Source organism: Heliconius melpomene, chromosome 8 (genome assembly GCF_056956725.1).
Source record: "Heliconius melpomene rosina isolate 202511_hmr_F chromosome 8, ASM5695672v1, whole genome shotgun sequence".
Taxonomy (NCBI): Eukaryota; Metazoa; Arthropoda; class Insecta; order Lepidoptera; family Nymphalidae; genus Heliconius; species Heliconius melpomene.
Genome location: NC_140396.1, coordinates 4850528 through 4876051, shown reverse-complemented (window position 1 = coordinate 4876051; position 25524 = coordinate 4850528). Strand labels below are relative to the sequence as shown.

Here is a 25524-nt window from a genome sequence, read left to right as displayed (position 1 = left end):
GTAAAATGCGGTACGCTTCTAAATTTACTTAAATTAAGAAACGTATCTAATGAAAAAGATTTAAAAAAATAATATACCTATAACAAAATATTTTTTTATTTGAGGTTATAAATACTTTATTTGTTCTGGAAAGTCCCAGAAATTATTACTTATTTATAACTTATGTTTTTTTTTTGCTAATAGACATTCTAAAATAGTCAAATAATCAAATATATTTATACTATTATTAATTTATAGGTCTTGATCTTGGTAAGATTAAAACAGGGCCAGAGGTGAAGGGAAGGGGAGATGAAGAATGTCATATGAAAGACGTTCACTTCAAAGCGCGAAGGAAAGGGGAGTCCATTCGAAATAGATAAAAAAATACTAGATACGAATACAATAATGTTTTAAAATCATAATATAAAGAAACTTAGAAATAAATGAAATAAGCGCTTATACTTGCTTTGTAAATGTATACAAGGAATTTTATCTACGTAGGTAAATGAATATGTAATAAACTTGTGGAAATTCCACAACAAAAGCCCGAATGCAGTATTGTAAATATAAAACGGTAAAATTATTTTTATTGCCTTTAAACAGAATGCAGGTAGTTCAAACTTCGACGAAACTTAGCTTATAATAATTAAGAATTTAACAAAAGATTAAAGGGATGGATAGTTCTAGAAATAATAAAAAAGGAAGCAAGTACCTACTACCTAGTAAGGTGGTATCGTGATATGTAAATCCAAACGTAGTTTACACTACGTTTAGTTTTTAAATGAGATTTAAAAAAATAATTCGATATTACACAAATGAAGTACACTATAAGTTTATATTAATTCCTTCTCTTATATGAAACGAGAGTTTAGATTTGTAACTTAAATAAAAATTACAAAATTGGTATTTTTAACATAATTATGTTAGTTCTCTATTAGTTACTATCTCAGTTAATGTATTTCCCGAAATTATTTTTAAGAAAGATACGCAAACTGTAAATCTATCACTGGTTAATCAATAAGATAAAAAATAATAATATCAAATTACTTAATTAACTCTAGAAATCTAAATTACTATCGGAAAATGAGCCGTAAATAAAGGCATTAATGGTACTTAAGTAATTAAGAAAAAAATGTTATTAAAAGTTTTAATATGGTGTAATATGATATGGGTTAATGATAATAAACAATTATACATTATTAATATTAACTATGAGAATTAGTATTTAAAGTAATTGTGATAGATTATTGTATACCTATATTTAAAATTTGTTTGTCTTGTGACTCCTCTTAGAAAACATGCCATCGAACATTCTCAGAATTTATAACGTGATTAATATTTGAGGGGAGAGTAATAATAACACGTTTCCGTCATTGTTGAGTCACACAGGAAAAGTTCAATGTAATGATTTTCAACTTTGCTACATTTTATTTAAAGCTTAAAATTGTTTGCGGGGTCACAACAAGATGGCGTCAGGCGGCCATTGTGTGACGTCATCTGAGCAACGATCGATAGCAGCTGCGTGAGCCGTGAAGCGAGCCAGCGAGGGGCTTCGCAATATAATGCGATAAAACGACCTCGTTTGTATGGCCTCAAAGTTACAGAACATGTTTGTACGTTAAAGGAAGTAACGAACTTTCTCACAATCGTATTTGTGGTGTTTATTATTCACCGCTTTTAATTTTTTTATACGCTTAAAAAATGCACAGTGCTTGAGAATTCTTTTACGGAAAGACCAAGATATAATAATAAATATTGCTATTTTATAAGATTTCTTCATAAGTAAATGTTCTAATATTTCTCTTTTATTTGGCTGCAAGTTGAAACGCAAACTAGGCGTCGCCAGAATTTTTAAAGCTTTTAAACATAATTTTATTAATTCATTAAAAATCACATGTTACAAAAATAATAATGAAAGGAAAAAAGTAGAACGTATAAATTTGGAAGATCAACGCACGCACAAGCCTCGCCAGTCGCCTTCCTAATAATAAAAACAGATTTGTCGAAACAACGCTAATAGTATCTATATTCAGATAGTAGATGCCGTACCGTAGTCGAAGGGCATCGTGGGTTCAATCCCACTCGGGGGAATGAATTATTATTTTTTATGTTTTTATTACTTCCCTCTGGTACCAAATATAAAAAAAAAATAGATACATGTATATAGTTGATCGAAGGTGAAAAGCAATAAAATATTACTACTGACTTTCTTTGGTAGGACAATAAGTGTGTTTTATATAATCAAGCTTCTATGTCAACGCAATCAAAAGTTACGAGCACTAATGCATCGTTTTTGCTGTATTTTGTATGAAATTAGCGTAGTTAAAAGGGGTGTAGGGGCTATAGGGTACTTCCGTGGAGCTACAGGTATGAAATTTGGCACGAATCCAGCCCTTCCAATAAGTAAATAAGAGGTAAAAAATAAAAAAGAAAATTTATAGATATTTCATAGAAAAAAAATTGATACTTTTTTAAAGAACAGTATTGTTTGTAAATTTGGATATGATGATTTAAGTACATAAGCGGGAACTTTATATTATTATTCAACTCTAGTTAGCTTTAGCCAAAAAAAGGCTCTGCATCAACCTAGTTAAATTTGTCGGTATAAAATATGTACATATTTAAATAATAAAGCGAACAAAATTTGTGCGGTTTACGGACGTAATGCGGTAGACTAGAACAAATGTGGTTCGAGCGTTTCAAGTTTGGAAATTTTATAAAGACGAGGTTAAATATAATTAATAATTTTCCTTTGTATGGACAATACGAAAATACTTTTGCCCCGACCCGAGTATAATATAAATAAACGATAAACATTTCATGTCTATAAGAAATAGACATTATTTATGCATATTAAGGATGGAATTGAAAAAGCATTTTGGTTAATTATATTGTGGAGACATAATTACTATAAATACTGAACAACTTTATTAGTGGAATTTGAATTCACATTCATCATAATCAGAAAAAAATATGCCTATTATTTTGTTAGAATAGATTTTTAATGACTTTTATTTGTTTTTTATATTTACTAAAAAATGTACTTATATTCTAAAAATAAACATTGAGATTTGACTACTGATTGTCGTCTCAATGTTTATAAACGAAATAATAAAGACACAAATTTAATAACAACTTTATTTAACTAAAATAATATATACAAACAAAACAACACCAAAATTATTATTTATCGAAAATGCCTGTTGTTCAATCAAATGTTTATGTTGTGGCGTGATTCATTAATATTTTCTGGAAAAGAAAAAGAATATCATTAATATGTTATAACAAATAGATCATAAATATAATTAATGTTTCACTAATATTAAACTACTTCATTAGCATTAATTTAACGCTAATTGACGTCTGTCTTGTAATGACGGTTTGCGGGACAGTGACATTTATTACTATTTTTAAATAAAAATAAGGCGCAGAGGCACACGACTGACTGTTAACTCGACTATTCTGAATTCGATTCCCATTTTAGGGGTAAGATTTTTAGTTTTCGAAGTTAGAGCGCACTCAACACGCTAATTCTCTAAAAATTGGCCGTACGGAACAGAGTTTCACTCAGACAGATTCCTATGCTCCGTCTGCCAAGTAAATACATATTTATATAATAAATTTAACTAATATAAAAAAAATATACCTTAACAGGATGTAATGCATTGGTAATTTGCAATCCAACGCTCCTAGCTAATATGAAGGGCGATAAGTCAACGCCGTACAAACGGTACAACGCGTCTACGGCCAGCTGTGTTGGCACATTGTGCCTCTGTCTCGAGCTTTCGTATTTTTGCATCCAGTTAGAGTGAGCTGCAATATATATTATATTGTTATAGAATTTGAGTTACAATTATCATAATATCTGTTGAAAGATATTGAAATGTAATATTTTTTTTGCTTGACGCTGTATCCCGCATACAAAAGGGTAGACAAAGGGAATTTTATGTCTTACACTTTTTCTGCATTTTCAAGACATAATGTGTTGAGCGGAACTTAACGCCGCATTTATTTTATTACTAGAGCGATGAAATAAAAATAATATATATCCTCGAGTGGAAATTGGAATCCACAATAGTGTTTTCGACCGATGATTATGATTTCAATAAATAAAAATAAATTAAAAATCATGAGAGTGTAGCAAAATTCTTATAATAATCAATTAGAAAACCTTGAGGCGTCATTCACGCGTCGTGGCCCAATGGCTCATTGGTGTTGACGTGATTGTGGGTTTGATTTCGACTAGGGGAATGATTGTGTTCATTTCCTTGTTCTGGCAATAACACAAAGCGCGACTTTCGTCTCTCAAAGGTGGGGAAAAGAGTGTTTTAACACTAGGATCCTTCTACTACTGCAGACTAGGCGTCTGCCACATGTAAGTTGTTTTGTTGTATAAATGTAGAAACTATATTGTTAAACAAAATAAATATTACTAAAATATTACTTATGTCCAATCCTGTATATAAAGAATCGTCTAGGTATTCTGTAAGATCTTTTATGTCTCCAAAGCCCAAATTGACACCCTGACCTGCCAAAGGATGGACACGATGGGCGGCATCGCTGCAATTATAACAATAAAATTGATAAATGATATGAGGGCTTCGAGGCGCAGAGGCACAAGTGTGCGATTGTAAAACGCTAGGGTTGAGGGTTCGATTTACAATCGGAGGAATAAAACATTTACTCTTTTATAGTTCGATTCACACTCGAATAATAATTCTAGTTATAAGTAATAATATTTTCCTTTCTTCGTTCTGGCGTCGAAGCAAAATGTGACGATTTGTTCCGCCACTCAACACGCAATGCCTTCAGATTTCAGCAGAAAGTGGGGAACGGAAGTGTCTTAATTGGGTACGGAGTGTCTTAACACTAGGTTCTCAGGTTTCCTCTGCCTACCCTTCTATGAGCAGGATACAGTGTGAAGTTGAAAAAAAAAAAATTCCGATCTTTGTCGGAAAGAATGATCAATTTAAGAATTGATGACACCTAGACTGCTGCTGGTAGTTTGAATTTTCAAATGTTTTTTAATGATTAAATTATTATTGGAAGATATAATAAATTTTATTAATGTGAAATTGTGTTATGATGAAATTATAATTTCTCTGTAGTTTTTAAATTGCTAATAGATGGCGTTGGGAGGACGGTTTTCTTAAATTAGCCATATAATATAAATTTAATATTAAATATTACATAAATTTTACAAGAGCCACCGAAATTTCTTATAATATATATATATCGATATGAAAATCAAAAGCAAAACCAAAATAAGCCAACAAACCCAATAAGAACGACACCAGGAGCCACATATCGCGTGCTGTGACCGAATCCGAGTGGGAATGCCGCTCTGGACCCTGGTACTATCGCTTTGACGCTGGGCGGTAGTTGTCTTTCAGCTCCGTCGGGGAGACCAACCTTTCTTAGTAAGGAACCAACCCACGATGTACAAGCATCTACTATACTGCTACGAGGGTATTGTTTCCACTGAAAATATGGAGAATTAAGAGGTAAATTATGATTATTATATATGTAGATTATAATTATGTAGCTTCAGCTTTATCCCGCGAAAAGGAATGTTGAATTTCTGGGAAACCAGAGTTATTCCAGATTTTAAGTGTCAATTTGTGATAGAAATAATAATATCCTTTTTAGTTAACCATTCTTCAACCACAATCCACTAACTCGCGAGTTATATGCTATAAAATAGATTTGAAGCGCAGAGGCACATGCGTACGACTATAAATGTGACTTCTTGGACTAGAACTGTCTTTGTCTTCAAAAAATTGAAGAATAAAGGATAATAAAATTCGTAGCCAGATTGTAAATTAAGTCCAGTTCAATTTTTTGTTCGTATAATATAAGAGCAAGAGCTTAAAGTTTTTTATTATTATCTAAAAACATAATTCATATAATCTTTAAAAACCCTAGCTTAAAACCTGTTTTAATCCTTTAATTACTTTTGTAATTGTGAAGGACAAAGGCACAAATGTGTGGCTGTAAAAGCCATAATTGTGGGTTCAATTCCAACTCGGAAAATTATTATTTGTTAATATTTTCATTTCCTTACTCTGTTGCTGCTGATCCCACTACCCAACCTGCTATGTATATGCGGGATATAGCGTGAAACTGACAAATAAACAAAATAATACTTACTAGTGCATCGTTTAGTGCATCAACAAATCTTTCTTCTGGTAAATTTAATATATCTTTGGCTTGAGATTGGGTCATGGACCATACTAGAGAGGATCGTTTAGAGTCCAAGGGCAATAATGCTACGGGACCAGTTGGTAAAAATCTTTGCCATGCAGTCGTGTTTTCTGTTTCCTAGAATTGTTTTTTTTTAGTTGTATTAATATATCAAGGAAGAGTGCAAGTGTAAATGTGACAGTTGTGACTGTATCCCGTTCTGCATTTGGAGGCATTGCGCGTTGCAATGGCGGAACTCATAGCCGGGCTTTGCCCCGACACCAGAGTGAAGAAATGAAAATATAAAATTTTTCCTTTCCTCGAGTGGGAAGCGAATTCACAACCTGTCGCGTTTACAGTCCCACTTTATGATCCCAAAATAAAATAAAATATTTAAACACCGCTATTTCAGGATAATACAAACATTAAAACATGTTTTGTAATTTCGTTATTAGGTTTCACATCTTTGCAAAGTAATATCTAAATGTGGGTAGGTATTTAGGTACCTCCGCCAAATATAACGTTGCAACAATGCCCATTTGATCGTAGTTCCAGGAAACATATTGTACGCCCATCGCTTCACGAACTGCTGATTTCGCGCCATCCGCCCCAATCTGCAATTTTATCATAAAATATTATAAATAACTTTGATTAATACAGAGCATATGGAATTATTGTTTATCTTACTAGCAGTATAATAAAGAAAAAAATGTGCCAAAATTATATAGTAATTTGAAACGTAAAATTATATAATGGTATTATGTTTTTAATGACACTTTCATTTGCCATGAAATTGGCGCGAGAAGCAAATTAAGATGGCCGACCTCCTTCTCTTTCTTGCCAATTGTTGCTGTTTGGTATTAAAAGATGTTTTTAAATTACAAAATTTGCAAGTATATGACAGTAAGTATGTGTTCATTTAATTGCAATAAAGCTATAGTTTTTTTCTTTGCATACATATATTTTGTTTTAAATTCAATTAAATATTATTTTCCTTTCATTGCAGAAGAACTTTTAAAAGAAATTCTTAAAGCTTCTTATAAAAAAAACACAAAATTTCCCAAATTTTGAGGCCAGTCGTGGCGCAGAGGCACAAAGTGTGATTGTAAAACCGACTGGTTGTGGTTTCGATCCCCACTCGAGGAGATGAAATATTTATTTAAATTTATATTTCTATGTGTTCGCTCTGGATTCTAGGCAAAGCGTGGCGTAGAGTTCCGCCATTCAACACGCATTGCCTCTAGAATTCAGCGGAAATTGGTCAAAGGAGTGTTTTAACACTAGGTTCCCTCTGCCTACCCTGCTGTGAGTGGGATACAGCGTGAAGCTGATTTATTTATTTTGATATAATTCAAGGGGGCGGAGCATATATTATGTATTTGTATGGAACAACTATATTTTAGGAGTCGAGAGGCCCGTTCTTTTATCATAACACGAGTTTTAATAATAAACAAACATCAAAATGTTTAATGATTTAAAGCAAACGCTTTGTGAATCGCGCCATTCCATAGAAATAGCTAAACAGTCCCGACGATTGCAATGCTTTTATAGATTTTGAAAGGTGTAACTAACAATTCTTCCTACAGTAATCATTTGATTTCGATCAACGAACGACTTAAAAGTCGATTTTTTTTTTTTAATAAATGCAAAAAAAAAAAACTATTTGAAATAAGTGATATTGTAATTAATGTTGCTTACTTGGTTGAAATGTATCTTTCGTTACAACAAGCTAAATTAAATAAAATAATATTAATACAATTCCGATAATCAAAAACAAACAATACAAAAGTTATTTATTCTTTTTATTTATTGATTTATCACATTTTACTCGAAAAATAAATGGGAACGTCAATATGTTTTAAATTTTCAATGAACGCAACAAACTCGTATGGTTTCCAAGAAAAATCTTGCTAAAAATGTACTTTTCGGCCTCTTGGTTGTGATAAAAGTGGAACGCAGTGCTATTGGTGCCAACAGGGTTAAATAAATAAATATTTCCGAAGTAAAGGTGCAGGTGTGGGTAATAAATTGATTACCATACCATATCTACTATGAACAGCGAATAAGCTTATTTAAAAGAAATCTTTAATTTTTCAAATGTGCGACGGAATTGGAATTGTTGAAAATGGTCAGGTAAGACAGACATACTTCCTTCCCTCCTTTTGTTAAAAAATATAATCTTTAGTTTTTGCTACAAAGAACAATTATTATTGAAAATAAAAAAAAAACATATCAAAGCTATTAAATTCTATATTGAGATTATTACGTTTTAATATCTTTCTGTGAATTCTTTTTTCATGACATAAATAAAAATTTAATATTTATCAGCTTCACGCTGTATCCCGCACACAGCAGGGTAGGCAGAGTGAACCTAGTGCTAAGACACTCCGTTCCCTACTTTCTGCCGAATTCTGGAGGCATTGGAAACTCAACGCCTCACTTTGCCTCGATACCAAAACGAAGAAATGGAAATATAAACGTTAATAAATATTTCACTTCCTCGAGTGGGAATCGAATCCACAACCGTCGCGTTACAGTCACACCCTTGTGCCGCTACGCCACGACGGCCTTAAAAATAATAAGTAATTTAATATTTATACTTAAAAGCTATAAGTATTTATACCTATATTTTTCTTCCATACATATTAATTCCCTTTATTATGCTTAATGCTTTTTAACAGAATAAATAAAATAAAAAAAAATGTATTCTGTAAAGAAAGATCGCAAGTACACATTTCGTCAGAGAGACGTGTCTAAACAACGGCTAAAACAGGCCACACCACAATAATGTAAACATTATGCTATACCAGAGATGTATGATACTAATTAATTCTTACATTATTGATAGGTATTAATATAGTATACATATTTTAAGGAAAAGCACTACGGAACCATATATTTAGAAGTTCAAGAGTTTTGCTTTATTTAGTCTGTAATTACTGTATTAGTCCGCCGTCGTGGCGCAGCGGCGCAAGGGTGTGACTGTAACGCGACGGTTGTGGGCTCGATTCCCACTCGAGGAAGTGAAATATTTATTTACGTTTATATTTCCATTTCTTCGCTCTGGTGTCGAGGCAAAGCGCGGCGTTGAGTTCTGCCGCTCAACCCGCAATGCCTCCAGAATACGGCAGAAAGTGCTAAACGGAGTGTCTTAGCACTAAGTTCCTTCTGCCTACCTTACTGTGTGCGTTCCACTTCCGTTCCCCTCCTTTTTACATTATTTATTTTTTATTGAAAAAATACTTTTTTAAAAAAATATTGTAATTCAAATTGTACCGTTTTAGTTAAACTATTATTACAATAACTACGCGAGCGTTTAGCCACCTAAAATTCAAAATCTATTTCGAGTCACCAGACTTAGTAGACTATCGCACGTATAAGATAGGGTTGAGCGTATTAAATAAAAACATTAAAAAAAAAACATACAGTGGAATTGATAACCTCCTTTTCTTACAGAAGTCGGTTAAAAATAAAATGTATGTCGATTATAACGTCTTTTAAAGCATTTTGTTTTGGGAAATTACTGGTCGTTACGTTTTTTAGTTCAACCACGATCGATGTCATTCATGTAAAAGACATATGTCTATAAAACGTATACTTAATTACTAAAAAAAATCTAAATTTATATTTTCAATTATATTGTTTTACTTACTTTTATATTTATAAGACTTAAAGGTATTTTCAAAAGTCAAGTATATGTGGCTTAAGAATTACCGGGCGGAAGGAAAATTAAATGTAAAATAATCAACAGATAAAACGTTCTAGGTAAACATAACCGAAATTTAAATTATCAATTTTGATTACTTAATTAATTAAATATATTTATTTATTATTCATTAAATAAATGTATTTATTTTATATATAAATAAAACTTTTAAAATTATACAAAAATAAGCAAAGGGCTGATTTGTATCACACGTGTTCAATGTTCAATTATTTCAAAATCAAGAAGTAAAACCTAAATGGATTTCTGTTTAAAATTCTGGTTATTATTGGATCATGAGTGTCTACAATGTGATTGATGCGTGTTAATTGGCGGAACCGAACGCCGCGCGTTGCCTCTGCCTTTGTCTTAACTCTAGGCCTTTGCCTATCCTGTTACATACGGGATACAGCGTGAAGCTGATAAAAAATACACCAAATATCATAGTTCCAAATGTCTCATATTTTATCAAAATTAACTGCAGTCGTTAGTCGACCTCATAGTGAGATTGCCACATGGTTTACATAATTCTATTTCTAAAGTGTAAGCTAAATGGCTATAATGGAACCGGCATGAGTGAACAAAAATTTTAATTCTATTATTGTTTTACGTTTTAGAAGTTTTTGCTTCATGTTCATTAATTTAATAATTATTATAGAAATCTAATTATATGTTTATCTAGATTTAAAACGTCATTCCTATTATTCTCGTTAGGACTTGAGCACGTTCCCATAACATAATAGTAGTTTGAAGGTCTAAAGCTAATATAATTTAACTTTTCAACATCTACTTAATTAACAAATAACTTACGAAGTCCTGTTTGTATGTATAATTTAAAATTTGTTGTTTCTAGTTTATAATTAAAACTTAGTCATTTTCCAGAAGCCCTAGTGTATTGGTAACGCAGAGCTAGTAACGGAATAAGAGCTATATTGTTCCAACGTTTGGCCTAAAATTGTGTTATATTCGAGATTTTGGTGCTGAACAGGAAACATTGTCCTTTGAATTTGGCTAAAAATAGTCGCTTGATATTATATAATATTTCAAATTTATATGTTCCTTGTTATCTTTCGACTAACGGTTTTATTCCGAGGTAGAGTATTTCAAGATCTTCATTTATATCTTACCAGTCTTACTTATCTTCTATGATGATATTAATTTAAATCTTATATCATAGATACATAGAAACTTAAAAGAAATCAACATTTTAACTTCTACAAAATTTGATGAATTTAAGCCTTAGAGTTATTTAGAAATAATATGCTAGTGATTTGTAATGTTAATTTTGTATACGAGTATTTTAATAATTATTATAACATGCTATCTAAGAAGAAATTACACTAGTAATTAAGAAAAACAAACAAAATTCTTCGATACATAAATGCGTAAATAGTACATACGACCAAACAAAAATTAGAATATCATCAGGACCAATGAAAAGTTTATAAAATCAGCGAGAATTTAATTTATTTTTATTTCATAGTGGGACACGTTATGTAAAATTTAAATATATGAATTTAGGCCAAATTAACATATAAAAATGATTTATAATATCGATTAATTACGTTTTCCATATTTAATTTCTGTAGTCCGAGACGAATCGAGATTAAGTCTTTCAGTTTTCAACGAAGCGCGGGCGGGCGATGTTTTGATATGCGCGCGTGTTTCCGCTATTTGTGATGCCTTCTGTGAAAGCTTCAAAAAGTGTTCAAATTAAAAAGGTTCCTCCATATCCTTATAATTTCACGTTTATTCTATATGTGCAATACAGTGTGCGGGATAGGTTATTTATAAGTCAGCTAGAAAAATGAATATGGATTAATAATTCGAAACATTTACCCTCCCACACACAAGTGTTAAGAAGTGTTATAACGAAACGGCCGCATGTTCAGCATATTTCTTAAATACCTGTGGCAATATGTTATCAATTTCTTGTTTTAATACTCTTTAATTTTCTTTATTTTATTCTTTAGAAAACTTATGTTATAATTAATATGTTATTTACAAATACAATCAAAATCATGTCCAGAAGAATGTCGTAAAAAATTTTAGTTATTTTAAAAAGAAGTTCCGAAAAGAAGTAGTAATAAACTAAAATAAAAATATATAAACAATAAAATTTCAGTAGGCATATGCATTTAACGGTATGTTTTTTATGAGCAGCGAGAATAAAAATTCAATCTTTCAGTAACTAAATTCGAAATACTTATGTTAGTTTCGAATGTAAATATAACAAAAACCGTTTAAAAACCTTCCGTTCTTATTTTATTTGAATTCGTTTCTATGTGTAGACGTGAATTTTTAGATCGCATTAAGCCATGGGTTTTATGACAAAAAACTTACAGTATAAAAAGAAAGAATATTTTGTTGTTTTTTTATAATGGAAAATATCTACGGCAAGAAAATTTCTAAGATACATTTTAGTTATAAATAATGTTTATGTTTTTTATTTTATCTTAAATGGCACAGTTTATTTTCTCTAGGGTTACCACGAAGGTAGCACACGATGGAGAGAAGAAATTACTGAAGAAGCAGAGGATTTAGATGAAGTTGAAGCAGGATATATATCTAGTGATGAATCTACTCATGCTCCAGATCTAGGTGGACGTTTGCGTGTGAAATGTAGGGATATTTGGGCTTTAGGTATTTCATATAATCAAATCATTCAATTCTATTTTACTCTATATAAAGCTGAATTTAGTTATACTATTATTTATTGATTTTCCAGAAGATATACAATATAGTCTACGACATTTACCTAATGCTGATGAAATATCGGGCTTATTAGAAACAGGACATTATGAAGACACTGTATCATTCCTATCACAAACAGATGAAGACAGATTGCGTACTGCAGTTCTGTGGGCTTGTTGGTTGGGAAAAAACTCATTGATATCGAAGCTGCTGAAGATCGGTGCCGATCCTAACAGTTCTGATGAAGATGGAAGGTGATTTTGAAAAGTATTTTCAATAAGTATTTGCTTCAATGTAGTTAAATTATAATTTATATTACTATTTTAGATCGTGCTTACATCTCGGATGCTTACTTGATAATGAGGAATGTGTAAAACTGTTATTAGAATATGGAGCTGACCCAAATATATGGGATTCGACAGTTGATAGGAAAGCAACACCACTACACTGCGCGGCGAGTGCGAAATCTCTAACTTGCGTGCAGGTAATAACTTAACCTACATGTTATAAAAAATCAAGATTAAAATGAAATGTAAAACGTTACAGTAATAGACGCAGAAATTAACTAAAATTCATATTCCAGGCTTTAATTAAACATGGAGCGGACGTAAACGCAGGTTTGAGTGAACACTCTCCATTGCACTACGCTGTTCTAAGCGATGCACCAGAAGTAGTAAATACGTTATTGGAAGCTGGTGCATGTCCTGACACACCACAGGTATTTTTATTTTTTATAATTTTATATAATTTGTGCAAAATATTATTTTTAAGAAAGATAAACATAGAGCTTTCATGAATTTGAATTGCTACTATGAAAATATGAATCATAATATAAATTTGAATTCTCACAATCCCCAAGGAGTCTTTGTGAGTACTACTCTCAATGTACCAAATCTGATATACAGGTGTAACTTGATCGATCGATGCTAAAATTTAATTTTATAAAAATCTATTACTTTTTCGATCTTATTTCCAAGATTTATTGCCTGATACTTTTTAACTAATACACGATAAGGTAGGCCTGGAAAAAAAGGAAAAAAGAAGGATTGAGATATATTGAAGAAAAATACCATCAGGACTACCAACCACCCACCCAACAGTCGCGCCGTATTTGCTAATTTTGTTTAAAAATGCCCCGATATCTGGTGAACCGGATTAGGATTTCAATTCAATGGTTTGGTCCACAGCCTACCTTTGATCCGTCCATCGAGTTATATCCGTCTCTATAAAATGATAAGATCTGTATAAGATCGATTTTCATTTTAGATGTCGAATTATTTTTTTTCTTTATAGGTTTTCACTGAGACACCACTTCACGTAGCAGCGTCATTAGGATCTGCATCCTGTATGAAGTTATTGTTAGACGCCGGCGCAGATGTTCGCGCAGCATTGGGACCAGGAAGAGCTACAGCTTTACATTTAGCAGCAGTAGACGGTCATGCTGAATGTGCTAGTCTTTTGCTTCAGCATGGCGCACATATAGATTGGCCTAATTCAAGAGGACAAACAAGCCTTCATTTAGGTGTGTATTGTTTATATGATAAAATATAAAATAAAATATAATATATGTCTTTGTTTTATATATACCTATATATTTGTGAATTAACATTTATTAACATTGATTTTTCAATTGATTTCTTAATTCTTTTCTCATATTGGTAATGTATATTTCAGCTGCACTAGCTCAATCAGTTGAAGTAGTAGAGTTATTAGTTTCAAAACGAGCAGACGTAAGAGCGAGAGATATAGACGGGAGAACACCTTTACACGGAGCTATCGTAAGGGGCGCACGCGCATGTGACGTTGCTAGAATGCTCCTTTGTGCCGGAGCTGATCCTAATGCACCAGACAACTTTGGATATACTCCTGTCCATATAGCCGCTTTGAACGAGTTTTCGGCATGTGTTTTACTGCTTTTAGGTAAAACGAATTCTTTCTTTTTTTTAGCTTTACGCTGAATCTCGCATATAACAGGGTAGGCAGACTGAACCAAGAGTTAAGACATTCCGTTTCCCACTATCCACTGAATTTTCGAGACATTGTGTGTTGAGTGGCAAAACTCAAGGCCGTGTTTTCTCTTGTTACCACAACGAAGAAATAAAGTTTTAAAATATTTCATTAACGGAGGGTTTCGAATCTACAACCGAAGAGTTTATTCACACAGTCACAATCTCATGCTAAAGAGTACATATGTGGTAACTATATAATGTATATATTTATAGTTTTTCGCATTTTAGGAAAAATCGATCTTTAACGACCTAATGTTTCCAGATTACGGAGGGGATGTAACATTGAGGACGAACGGTGGCGTATCGGCGTTATCGTTTATCGTCAGACGTGTTCCCGACGTGATCCCACGTTATTTGTGCAAGTTCGACGACGCGGTTCACGTTAGCGAACATGAGATTGGCGACGTTGATTGCGAATTTACCATTGACTTTCGTCCACTAGTGCCATGCCTTAGTAGAGGGGAAGCGGAATTACTTTTGGCGTTTGTGGAGGTATACTTTTTCCAGAAAAAAAAAAATCATCAAATTATATAACTATAAAATTACTACTACTACCTTTTATACGTTACTATACTACTATAATTAGGAACTAGACACTCAAACCCGGCTTCGCTCGCTTAAATTTATTTTTATATTTTATTAATAGGATAATATATATTTTTAAATATAAGTTAAGTTAAATATATACTTTTTTTATTAAGAAGTATCCTATATCCTTAATATTTCTAAGAATAGGTGTAAAAAGTTTCATCATAATCGGTTGAGAAGATCTTACATTCATATTTATACATTACGAAATATGACGTACTTTTCAAATATAAATATTTTTTTTAATTATAGGTCGGTAGAAAAGATGTGCTAAAGCATCCTGTAGCAGAGACATTCCTTTTTTTAAAATGGAGAAGAATAAGAAAGTTTTTTGTGTTAAGTTTTGTATACCATGCGCTATTTATCACACTTTACAGTCTGTATATACTACGTGAGTATATTGTTATCAATATTTGATACTTCATTCGTTTTACTTTTTTAAGCTTTGAGCTCTACCCGCACTGACAAGCAAGGGAGAGGGAACCTAATGTTACCCTCCATCGCACACTCCGTAATTTAATTTCCGTAACACTCGTAATTAATTTACGTAATAGAGGAAATGCAAATATTAAATTTTTCATTCCCCCGAATCGTCCCGATTGAATCCACGACCGTCGCGTTTACAGTTGGATTGCTGCGCCATAACGGACTCGTTGAATTAAATAAACTTTCAATAATTATATTACTCTTTTATTTCCAGAATTATTTCTATGCGAAGACGTTACCTGCGATGTGCCCAGCTATCTAAGACCTATACAATATTTGATAGTACTTTTAAATGTATGTTTCTTAGCAAAAGAAATGTTCCAAGCGTGTCTTGATTATTCTGCTTACATACGTCAATGGGAAAATTGGTTACAACTGCTTATCATCATTGGGGTTTTCTTATGTACGGTGCGTTTTGAAACGATCAATTGTGATACTTTGTACTATTTATACTAAAATTACCCGTTTTAAATTTTAGTAATAAACAATCCGTTTAGAAATAACATTTTTGATTATCAAAATACTATTTTTAAACGGATATAGTAATTTCATTCGTTTTCCATAAATCATTTTTGTAGTAATGATATACAGAGTGTTCCAGAAATCAACGATAATCCGAAAACAGGTGATAGACTAAGTCGTGACAGTTATAAGAAAAAAATCTTTGTGGTGTATTTTTGTGATAACTGTGATGATGAATGATATGATTGAAAATTGATGCAGGTGTGTTTCAATATTAAACAATAATTTACAGAAGGGCTAGTCATGATTACGTCACAGAAAAAAATATGAAGAAAGAGTAATATTTGTAGTCTTAGGGCTTGAAAGATCATCACAGGTCGACCCTGCCCACCTTATTCCGATATTTTTTAAAATTAATATAATATGAAAAATACATGACAAAGATTTTTTTTCATATTTTTCTCATAACTGTGACTTAATTTCTGGGACACATGTATATTAAATTAAGTAAATTTCAGATTCCGACTTGGTATAGAGGCAATGGGGTGGCAAGCGCAAACACATCCAATTGGCAACACGATGTCGCAGCTATAACGATATTCTTTTGCTGGTTGGAGTTAATGATGATCATAGGCCGCTTCCCTACATTTGGTTTATACGTGCAAATGTTTACTACAGGTATAATGACGTACATATGACAACAACAGGTTTATTTACTGGTTATTTTAAACTTGTAAAACTAAGGAAAATAAGAGGATTTTATAATGATTAGTCATAAATATATATATTTTTTAAAACACATCTTTTCTTCTATTTTACTTTAAAAATGAAAATGAACATATATGAATTTAAAAATCATAGGAAACCAACAATTCTTAAAGAATTAAGTAGAAAGTAAGTTCTACCAGGACATATAAAGATTATTCAGTTCATAAAAAGCATAATTACACAATTATTTTTCCTTGTTACTACTACTTTCACGTAAAATTAAACACTTCCTAATAAAATAGCCTTTTTGGAGATATAACATAGATAGTTAGTAAGATACAACTCCTAGCATAGTTTATTTATTATCTAAACGTCCAGTTTAATTTTCTTTAAGACTTACTTTTCTTATTACTATTAATTTATTACAAGTGACCCAAATGCAAGAAATAGAAAAAAATATATATATCCATATATTATTCTGTTGTATATTATGCTATATTACTGTAAAGTTTCATATAAATCCATTCAGGAGTATTTGCATAAAAATGGATTATGTCGATGGATGAAGATAGTATCCATGAGTAACCTAATTATTAATAGATACTAATTCTTTTTTTTTTCTAGTGACTGTAAACTTCGCCACATTCCTAATGGCGTACAGTTGTCTGCTCATAGCTTTTGGACTAGCGTTTAGCGTTCTCTTCAGCAACTACCCAGCCTTCCATCTACCAGCTGGTTTAGTCAAAACGGTGATGATGATGTCGGGCGAGTTGGAATACGAGGATATATTCTACAATAACTGCACTAATTCACAAATTCACTATCCATTAACAGCTCATGCAATGTTCTTGATATTTGTGTTACTTGTGACTGTTATATTGACGAATCTTTTAGTCGGATTGGCTGTTAGCGATATTCAGGTATTTTTTATAATATACATAATTATATTTCCTTCTATTTAATTATTGTCTACGAAAACAATGCCAGATGTACCCACTTAAACATGATTGTTATGTATAAAATACAGGTTTTAAGTCACTTATTTAATTACCAAGAATAATATTCTTTATGCTTTAATATAAAACCAGTATTTGTTGATATTTCTTCAACAACAAATCTGTTCAGTGACAGTAAATTTTTACTTAAATTATTTTTTGAGGCAAAGCGCGGCGTTGAGTTCCACCACTCAACACGCAATGCCTCCAGAATTTGACGAAAAATGGGAAACGGAGTGTTTTAACACTAGATTCTCTCTGCCTATTCTGCTGTGTGCGGGATACAGCGTGAACCTGATTTGATTAATTTTACAGGCATTACAAGAAAGCGCTGGATTAGACCGTTTGGTGAGGCAAACTCAGCTGGTAGCACATTTAGAGAGCATGTTATTCAGCTCGCTACTATCGTGCGCCCCACAACAGTTACTTGCAGTTTTACGATGGGGAGCGCTTTTGACTGCTTCACATATGCGCACTTTAAATATAAGGCCGAATGATCCAAGGGAGAACAGGGTGAATTATGCACACATACCTACATATATAGATTAAACACACATGATATTGAAATATTAATTTAAATATGTATATTAGTTTTTATTAACGTGTTCACTTTTACTTGTTAATTCAATCTTTGAATCTGCAATTTAATGAAAAACAGTCGCGGAATGACTATAGGCTGTATTTAAAAAATAACAATATGGCTTAGTTTTCCACCAGAAAAGTATTTATTAATAATTCTATTCTATTCTATTAGATACATCCAGTGGATGCTAGTAAATCGTACAAAATAAATGTATACATCTATGTTTCAGATACCAAGAGACCTAATAGCGTCTATTTACAAATTGGTAGCAAGTCGCAAAGATACAAAGAAAAGTGTACGTAAGAATAATAATTACGAATGTCGAATAAGAAAATGTAAAGAAGACGAGGATGTGGAAAGGCAACAAGTTAAAAGAAAAAGTTATTTATACGACAGATTTTCATCTGAAAGTCAAAATGTCGAAAGAAGAAGGAAAGCTACGTCTGGCACAGTGGACAATAAGAATAGACCAATGTCGTTCACTATCAACGCCATACAAGATATTTGTATGGTAGATGTGAAAAATCAATTGGCAGATTTGACTAAAAAGATAAATAAATTGATAGATACAACAGACGAAAGACTAACAATGATTGAAAAAAAGTTGCAAGACTCTAGTTAAATTACTCAGGCGAGAAAAAGGCTTTTTAAAAATTATTTATTTAATTTTATAAACAACCTTTCTGTTTTAAAGCAAGTTGAAGACAGAGAATCTTTATTAAAATTTTATATAATTCGAAACAGTTAAATCAGCAAAATACTAAAACACTATTGTTCGATTCCGCGAGGTGCAAGTGCGGCGTCATCGGAATGTATCCTTATGCTTATGTAACTCCTCCCTCCTTAAGATGGAAGCTGGTCCTGCAGGTTCCTGAAGCGTCCTCGCTGCTGGTTTCCTCCGGGACTCTGGGAAAATGCTCGTAGATTTTCCAAAAATAACATTTATTATAGTAGTATATAATAATCATAGATCAGCTTGAAACAGCCAGGATAATACTCTATTTCTTTATTTTCTCCTCTTCTTCTAGGGTTTGGATATTATATGCAAGTTGATGTATATAATCGAGAGGTATATATTCTAAATCCTTCTTTTAGGTAAGAGTACCCTTTGTTACCAAGTATAAGGGTTGGAATGAGGAATAACTAGGTTATATTTATCATTAGAAATGGAAGGAATTTCTAGGATGGAAATTAGGAAATGTTCTGTACTATATGCTTTCATCATAATAGACACTTTGATTTATTTATTTGAATAGGTTTAATGTTTACAAAATTAAAACTACATATATTTTTTATGAATTAATAAATTTCCTTATAATAATTAGTAGTATCTAACTACTATCGAAACTAAACCATATATAATACCATGATTAACTCTAGAAATAGTAAAAATATTTTTTTTTTTGTTTTTTTATAAGTAAATCTAACTTATATTCTATTTTATTTCTATAAACCTTATATATCCTTTAAGATGAAGTATTCTCGCATACAACAAAATAAGTTCTTTAAAATAATTATATATTATTATATATAGTATTTATTTGTATGTAAAATTATTATATATAATATTTTTCTGTATATAGAACTATTATATATAATATTTATTCGTTATTAAGTAAGTAAAAGCAAGGTTAAACATATCATTTTGTATAATAGTTTTTCTTTAATTAATAAAATGTAAATAATAATAATATAATAAAATTCCATTATGTATGGGATCTAGGGTTATTTTGGCTCTTGTGTGGAACACGAGGGACCTGATGAGGCCTTCGTAGCAATTTATAACGAACTCTATTAGAGTTAGAGTTAGGATGATTTTTTATAATCTCCGTTCTATTGTAAGGGTGCAAATTAATTATTTTATACGGACCTTTGAAATCTGGTATGGCTTCATCTCTGAGCGTCGTCTTAGCTACTTGCTCATAGACTGTTTCACCTACCTTATGTGGTTTTCTTATGTACTTCCTTAAAGATGATACAATTTTCTTCTCAGTATTATTTACTTTTACCAATATCCTAGTATTAGTTAATCTATTGTCTACTCTGTATTTCGAGCTGGGTGTTATTTTAGGGTTAAACTTTGAACTGGGCGTTATTTTAGGGTTAAACTGCCTAACTTGTCTGTCATTATCGTTATTTTTAATTAGTAAGCCTTTATTTTCGTTGTCTGGTTGGGAATGGTTAGTAGATACTAGATTATCAGGGTTGATTGTTATAATACTCATACTGTCAGTCTCAGTCTCTGACGGGATAATGTTTTGTCTGTCGTTGTCAGGCTCTATGTTATTATCGTTGTTATTACTAGATACAAGGGGTACCTGCGCTATGTTTACACTAGTTTGTGCACCTACGTCTTGGGATATACTGTCATTAATAATGTCGTCTCTATTATTATTAGAATTTACGGTTGATAATGATTCTACATTATTATAAAATATTTCGTTCATAGGAAAGGCGTCGGCTTTTATATTTTGTTTGCCTTTATATATAACATTATATGGTCGTAATTTAAATGTACTTCTGTTACATATGGTTCGTCCTTCTGAATTGGTGTTAATGACTTTGGTTATAAATTTTCCATTTTTAACATTAATAATAGCAGCAGGGGATGTCAATCCCTTAGACCAAATATAATCGTCGTAGATATAAAATCCGTCAATATAATTTGTTTTTAACGTGATATGTTTTTCACACTTTGGTTCTATTTTTATAAGTTTCTTATTATAGTCGAAGTAAATAGGTATGTCGGCTGTCGCTGTATGTAATATTTTATTTTTCAAATTAATATTGCTAGATAATGATTTTAATAAATCTAGACCTATAAGTCCTTTGTATTTAGGGTCGAAATCAAAAATAAGGAATTTATGAAGAATGTCAGTATTAAAGATTGGGGGTAAGGGTAAATTCACTACATGACTATGCTGTGTTGTCGCATGGGCTGTTTTTATTTCAAATGGTTCATATTCTACAAGATTTTGAAAAATAGAATTAAATATAACTTCTGATGAAATAAGGGATCTAGAAGCTCCTGTGTCAATTAAAAACTTACCTTTAAATTCGGGAATTACTATGTAGGGTAAATGATCTTTATCATGATTATTTATTTTTACTATCTCTTTACGTCTGGGTCTATGCCTAACGTAAAATCCTGCTGGTTACTTATTTCGTCATTAACTGGTTCATAAGTATCCTGCTCGTCTGCTATATGTATATTATCATAATAATACTCACCTGGGGTGTAGTGTTGGGAATACTCATTGAGTTGTTGCTCCTGTGGCTCGTCTGTGTAGAAGAGTTCCTCCACTGCGAACTGCGGCTTCTCTGGTTTATTTGTTGACCTCATAGTCACATCTGATATTTTTTGGGGTGGATTTATTTGCTGGTGAGGGATGTTACCTCTATGATTAATAAAAGGTCTATAATTACCTGAGGGTTGTCGGTTTTTCCATGGTAGCATTGACTGAACCCATTGTTGACGTTGTTCTGGTGTCCAGTTATTTTGTCTAGGGGTAAAATTTGAATTTACGTGCATAGGTGGATTATTTAATCTAGATTGTGAATTTGAAAATGAAATAAAGTTTCTATGATTTTCTTTAACCTTACTTTGGGGGTTTGACATATTAAAATTATTATTAAATCTATTGTATGTGAGCTTAGCTTCTTCTTGCCTAGCTTGTACAATGGCTAGTTCTAATGTGGTAGGCCTGGCTAGACGCACACCTATTGAAATTTGAAAGTCTAACTGGTTCGTATATTGCTCTATAACCATGTTTTCATAATATTCTTTGTTACTATGTTTACCTACGGACAAAAGGGTGTCAAGTATGTCTCGAAGGCGTTTCCCAAAAGTTTCCGCGTCTTCATTTTTATTACGTCGCGTTCGAGTTAGCTCTTGCATTAGTTGTATTTCGTTCCTAGGTTCACCTATTCTTCTAATCAAAGCGCGTTTAATCGCGTCCCAAGAGTCTAGAAACTCTTCGTATGCTATTGCATCTATTGCGGCTCCACTGAGTCTACTTTTTATCAAACACACAATAGCGGGGTGGTGTTTCGCTGCGCCCTCTATTAATTTCAATATATTATCTACTTCTCTAATATAAAAATTCAACGTTTTTGAATTACCATCATAACGTGGCATAAAATCTGAAATTAACTTAAAACTAGAATTCTCGCAATTTTCAAAAGACATTTTATCTTTTAATCACGACTAACCTATTTAACAAAATAATTAAAACAAATAAAATATTTCAATTCAATATAATATTTATTAAAATAATATTTTATTATTTCATTTAATTATTTATTCATTATTTCATTTCATTTATTTATTATTTCATTTATTTATTATTTCATTCATTTATTATTTCATTTCATTTATTATTTCATTTATTTATTATTTCATTCATTTATTATTTCATTTCATTTATTATTTCATTTATTTATTATTTCATTTATTTATTATTTCTCATAAACTTATTCAATAATAGTAAATGCCTATCGCGATTTGAGCTATATAGACAGATACAAAAATACGGAAGGAAATATAGCATAGGAACTTGGATAACAAAAGTACTCACCAAAGAAACCTCTGCATCTCCAACCGGGACTCAACTGCTTGGCAGAACCTCCGATGCTTAGGTGCTCCGCCGGTCTCGCCGTCGTAGATTCTTCTTAATAGATCGCGGTAATAACGATAGAAACCGTTCGCGGGCTTTAAGAGTTTGATTAAAGCCAAACACGCCGCGATCCTACCGACTGCGCCAGTTAAATTACTCAGGCGAGAAAAAGGCTTTTTAAAAATTATTTATTTAATTTTATAAACAACCTTTCTGTTTTAAAGCAAGTTGAAGACAGAGAATCTTTATTAAAATTTTATATAATTCGAAACAGTTAAATCAGCAAAATACTAAAACACTATTGTTCGATTCCGCGAGGTGCAAGTGCGGCGTCATCGGAATGTATCCTTATGCTTATGTAACTCTCTCATCCTCCATGAATTTTTAAATTGCTTAATGAGTTAGATAAATAAGTTTTGACATGTAAAAGCTATACACATTTTCTTGATTGAATAAATAATTTATTTATTAATTACATTTTTTATTTATACTTTCAATGTACCAACCTACATTTTATATTTCTTTGTACAAAAAAAGGGACGTCAAAGGCGCAGTTAAGCCATTATTGTAAAAGAGGGTGGTGGGTATAAATCCAAATCAAGGGATTATTTTAATATCCCAAATTACTATTATTGTATTCAGCATGAGCTGGACACCCTTGTGCCCCAGCGGCACAGCGGCACGGCAGGGGTAACATGATGGTTATTGGTTCAATCCCCACTCGAGGAAGTGAAATATAGATAAAAATTAGACAGAAAGTGGTAAATGTAGTGTTTACTTAAATAGTATGTCTAGTAAATAATAAAATATATTACTAATAATATGTAATTACAAAAAAAAGAATGACTTACCAGTAAATCACAAGTATAAGAATCTCCATTACTCATTTTGACTACATTTGTTTGTAAATTTGTATTTTCCTTGCATAATTCATATCCAGTTATTCTAGCACCATAGACTATATCCACATTTTTAATCGCTGAGGACTTCAATTCTCTGTTAACAGCTTCCAATAAAACATCATTTTCTACAATGTATGCCACATCATCATCCAATATATCGGAACTGCTAAATGAAATTAATGCATCAGAGCATGCATCCCAGACCTAAATTAAATTAAGAATATATTACTTTATATAGTAAAGGGAAAGGAAGCATTGTAATGGGAGCATCTTAACATTAAGTTCCTAGGTTGCTTCTGCATCAAGGCAAAAAAAAAATAACAATACTAGAAGTCCATGCAGGCATTAAATATTTAAAATTTTCATTTCTTTTCTGGTGTTAAGGCAATGCGTTGTCGAAATTCCACCACTCAACATACACTGCCTCCAGAAAATGGGGCATGAAGTGTTTTAACATTAGGTTCCTCGGCCTACTCTGATGTGTGCAGGACACAAGGTGACATTGTGATTTTTTTAGATATTAGCAATTGCCAAACAGCAAACTTGCTAAATAAAAAAATGAATTGTAATTTATATTTTTACATACTTGCATATATCGTACCGGCTGTAATCTCATTTTTTCAATATGTTGCCAAATATCTAATGAGTTCATTAAGGATTTAGTATTTTGACTAAGGGCCACAACTCTGTTACTGTATTCTGACTTAAGCTCAAATTTTTTATCTGGACATCCTTCTAATAATAATACTTTCAAATTTGAAAGTAATGACTTTTTACCTTGAATAAGAAAATAAATAAGAGTAGTTGTAAATCTTTAAATTAAAAGATTTTTAAGGAAATTTAAAAATCTTTATCTTTATATGTAATAAAATAATAAGTAATTATTGATGGCTATCATGACAGAGTGATGGTTGTAGGGTTGATCCCCATTGAAAAAAATATTTATTTTCAATTCTTCTCTCTGGAAAGTCAAAGACCAGCATTGAGTTACACCACTTAACATGCAATGTCATGGATTCATTCATATTCAAAATTTTCTTTTGGCTGTGAGTAAAAAAGGCGGACTATCAACAATAATACTGTCTCCTGATAAAAAATATGAAAAATATTGAGTACTCATTATGGCATATTATTATCAAATGTCACAACTATAGATTTTTTTATAATAAAACATACCCAAAGCACAAGCTAAAGTACAGCCTACCATCCCTCCACCAGCAATTACTATATCATATTTTCCTTTATGTTCATTGTTATTGTTAGAGTACTTTCGAAGAGTGGTCACAGTTCCTATATTTGTGAATCTTGTCACAAATATATTATTGAATTGGAGACTCTTTTTAATTAACATTATTATAGGTGAGATATTTAGAAACTGAAACAGATTTTGCAAGTAGACATAAGATTATATGTTATGATTATTAGTATTAATATTTTATTTGCATTTAACGATTAAATAGGAAAACAATATTGGTTAAATGTCAATGTCGCTGTCAAATCAATTAACAAAAAATAAAAATAGATGCCCTAAAATGATCACTGTCCACAGATATAAGAAAATATTTTGAATTAAAATTTTATAACAAATTTTTCATCTACTGTACTGTAGGGAGTTT

General features: G+C 31.6%; 2 protein-coding genes across 2 annotated transcripts; one reads left to right on the top strand and one right to left on the bottom strand.

The window, feature by feature from the left end:
* Positions 1-3103: 3103 nt before the first annotated feature.
* Coq6 (ubiquinone biosynthesis protein COQ6, mitochondrial) lies at positions 3104-25442 on the bottom strand. The gene is made up of 9 exons (XM_085189541.1): positions 25085-25442; positions 24495-24685; positions 23858-24112; positions 6669-6776; positions 6130-6300; positions 5258-5460; positions 4424-4539; positions 3626-3792; positions 3104-3228 (listed from the first exon to the last, which is right to left on the bottom strand). Exons 1-9 carry the CDS (start codon positions 25257-25259, stop codon positions 3199-3201), a joined length of 1416 nt encoding a protein of 471 aa, XP_085045667.1. The 5' UTR covers positions 25260-25442; the 3' UTR covers positions 3104-3198.
* Positions 8143-19027, top strand: pyx (transient receptor potential channel pyrexia). The gene is made up of 14 exons (XM_085189537.1): positions 8143-8295; positions 12349-12508; positions 12594-12813; positions 12887-13043; positions 13143-13277; positions 13853-14081; positions 14234-14479; positions 14831-15060; positions 15409-15547; positions 15857-16050; positions 16623-16782; positions 17437-17732; positions 18123-18320; positions 18620-19027. The coding sequence occupies exons 1-14, from the start codon at positions 8260-8262 to the stop codon at positions 19010-19012; spliced, it is 2793 nt and encodes a 930-aa protein (XP_085045663.1). The 5' UTR covers positions 8143-8259; the 3' UTR covers positions 19013-19027.
* Positions 25443-25524: the final 82 nt, after the last annotated feature.

Bases quoted from the DNA above. Each gene is read 5' to 3' on its own strand.
- pyx (XM_085189537.1), top strand. From the start codon at position 8,260: ATGTGCGACGGAATTGGAATTGTTGAAAATGGTCAG. The intron at 8,296-12,348 runs GTAAGACAGACA...TATTTTCTCTAG, and splicing joins GAATTGTTGAAAATGGTCAG to GGTTACCACGAAGGTAGCAC. The intron at 12,814-12,886 runs GTGATTTTGAAA...TTACTATTTTAG, and splicing joins AGTTCTGATGAAGATGGAAG to ATCGTGCTTACATCTCGGAT.
- Coq6 (XM_085189541.1), bottom strand. From the start codon at position 25,259: ATGTTAATTAAAAAGAGTCTCCAATTCAATAATATATTTGTGACAAGA. The intron at 24,686-25,084 runs GTATGTTTTATT...TTCTTATTCAAG, and splicing joins TACTTTAGCTTGTGCTTTGG to GTAAAAAGTCATTACTTTCA. The intron at 4,540-5,257 runs GTTTGTTGGCTT...TTATAATTGCAG, and splicing joins CCTGGTGTCGTTCTTATTGG to CGATGCCGCCCATCGTGTCC.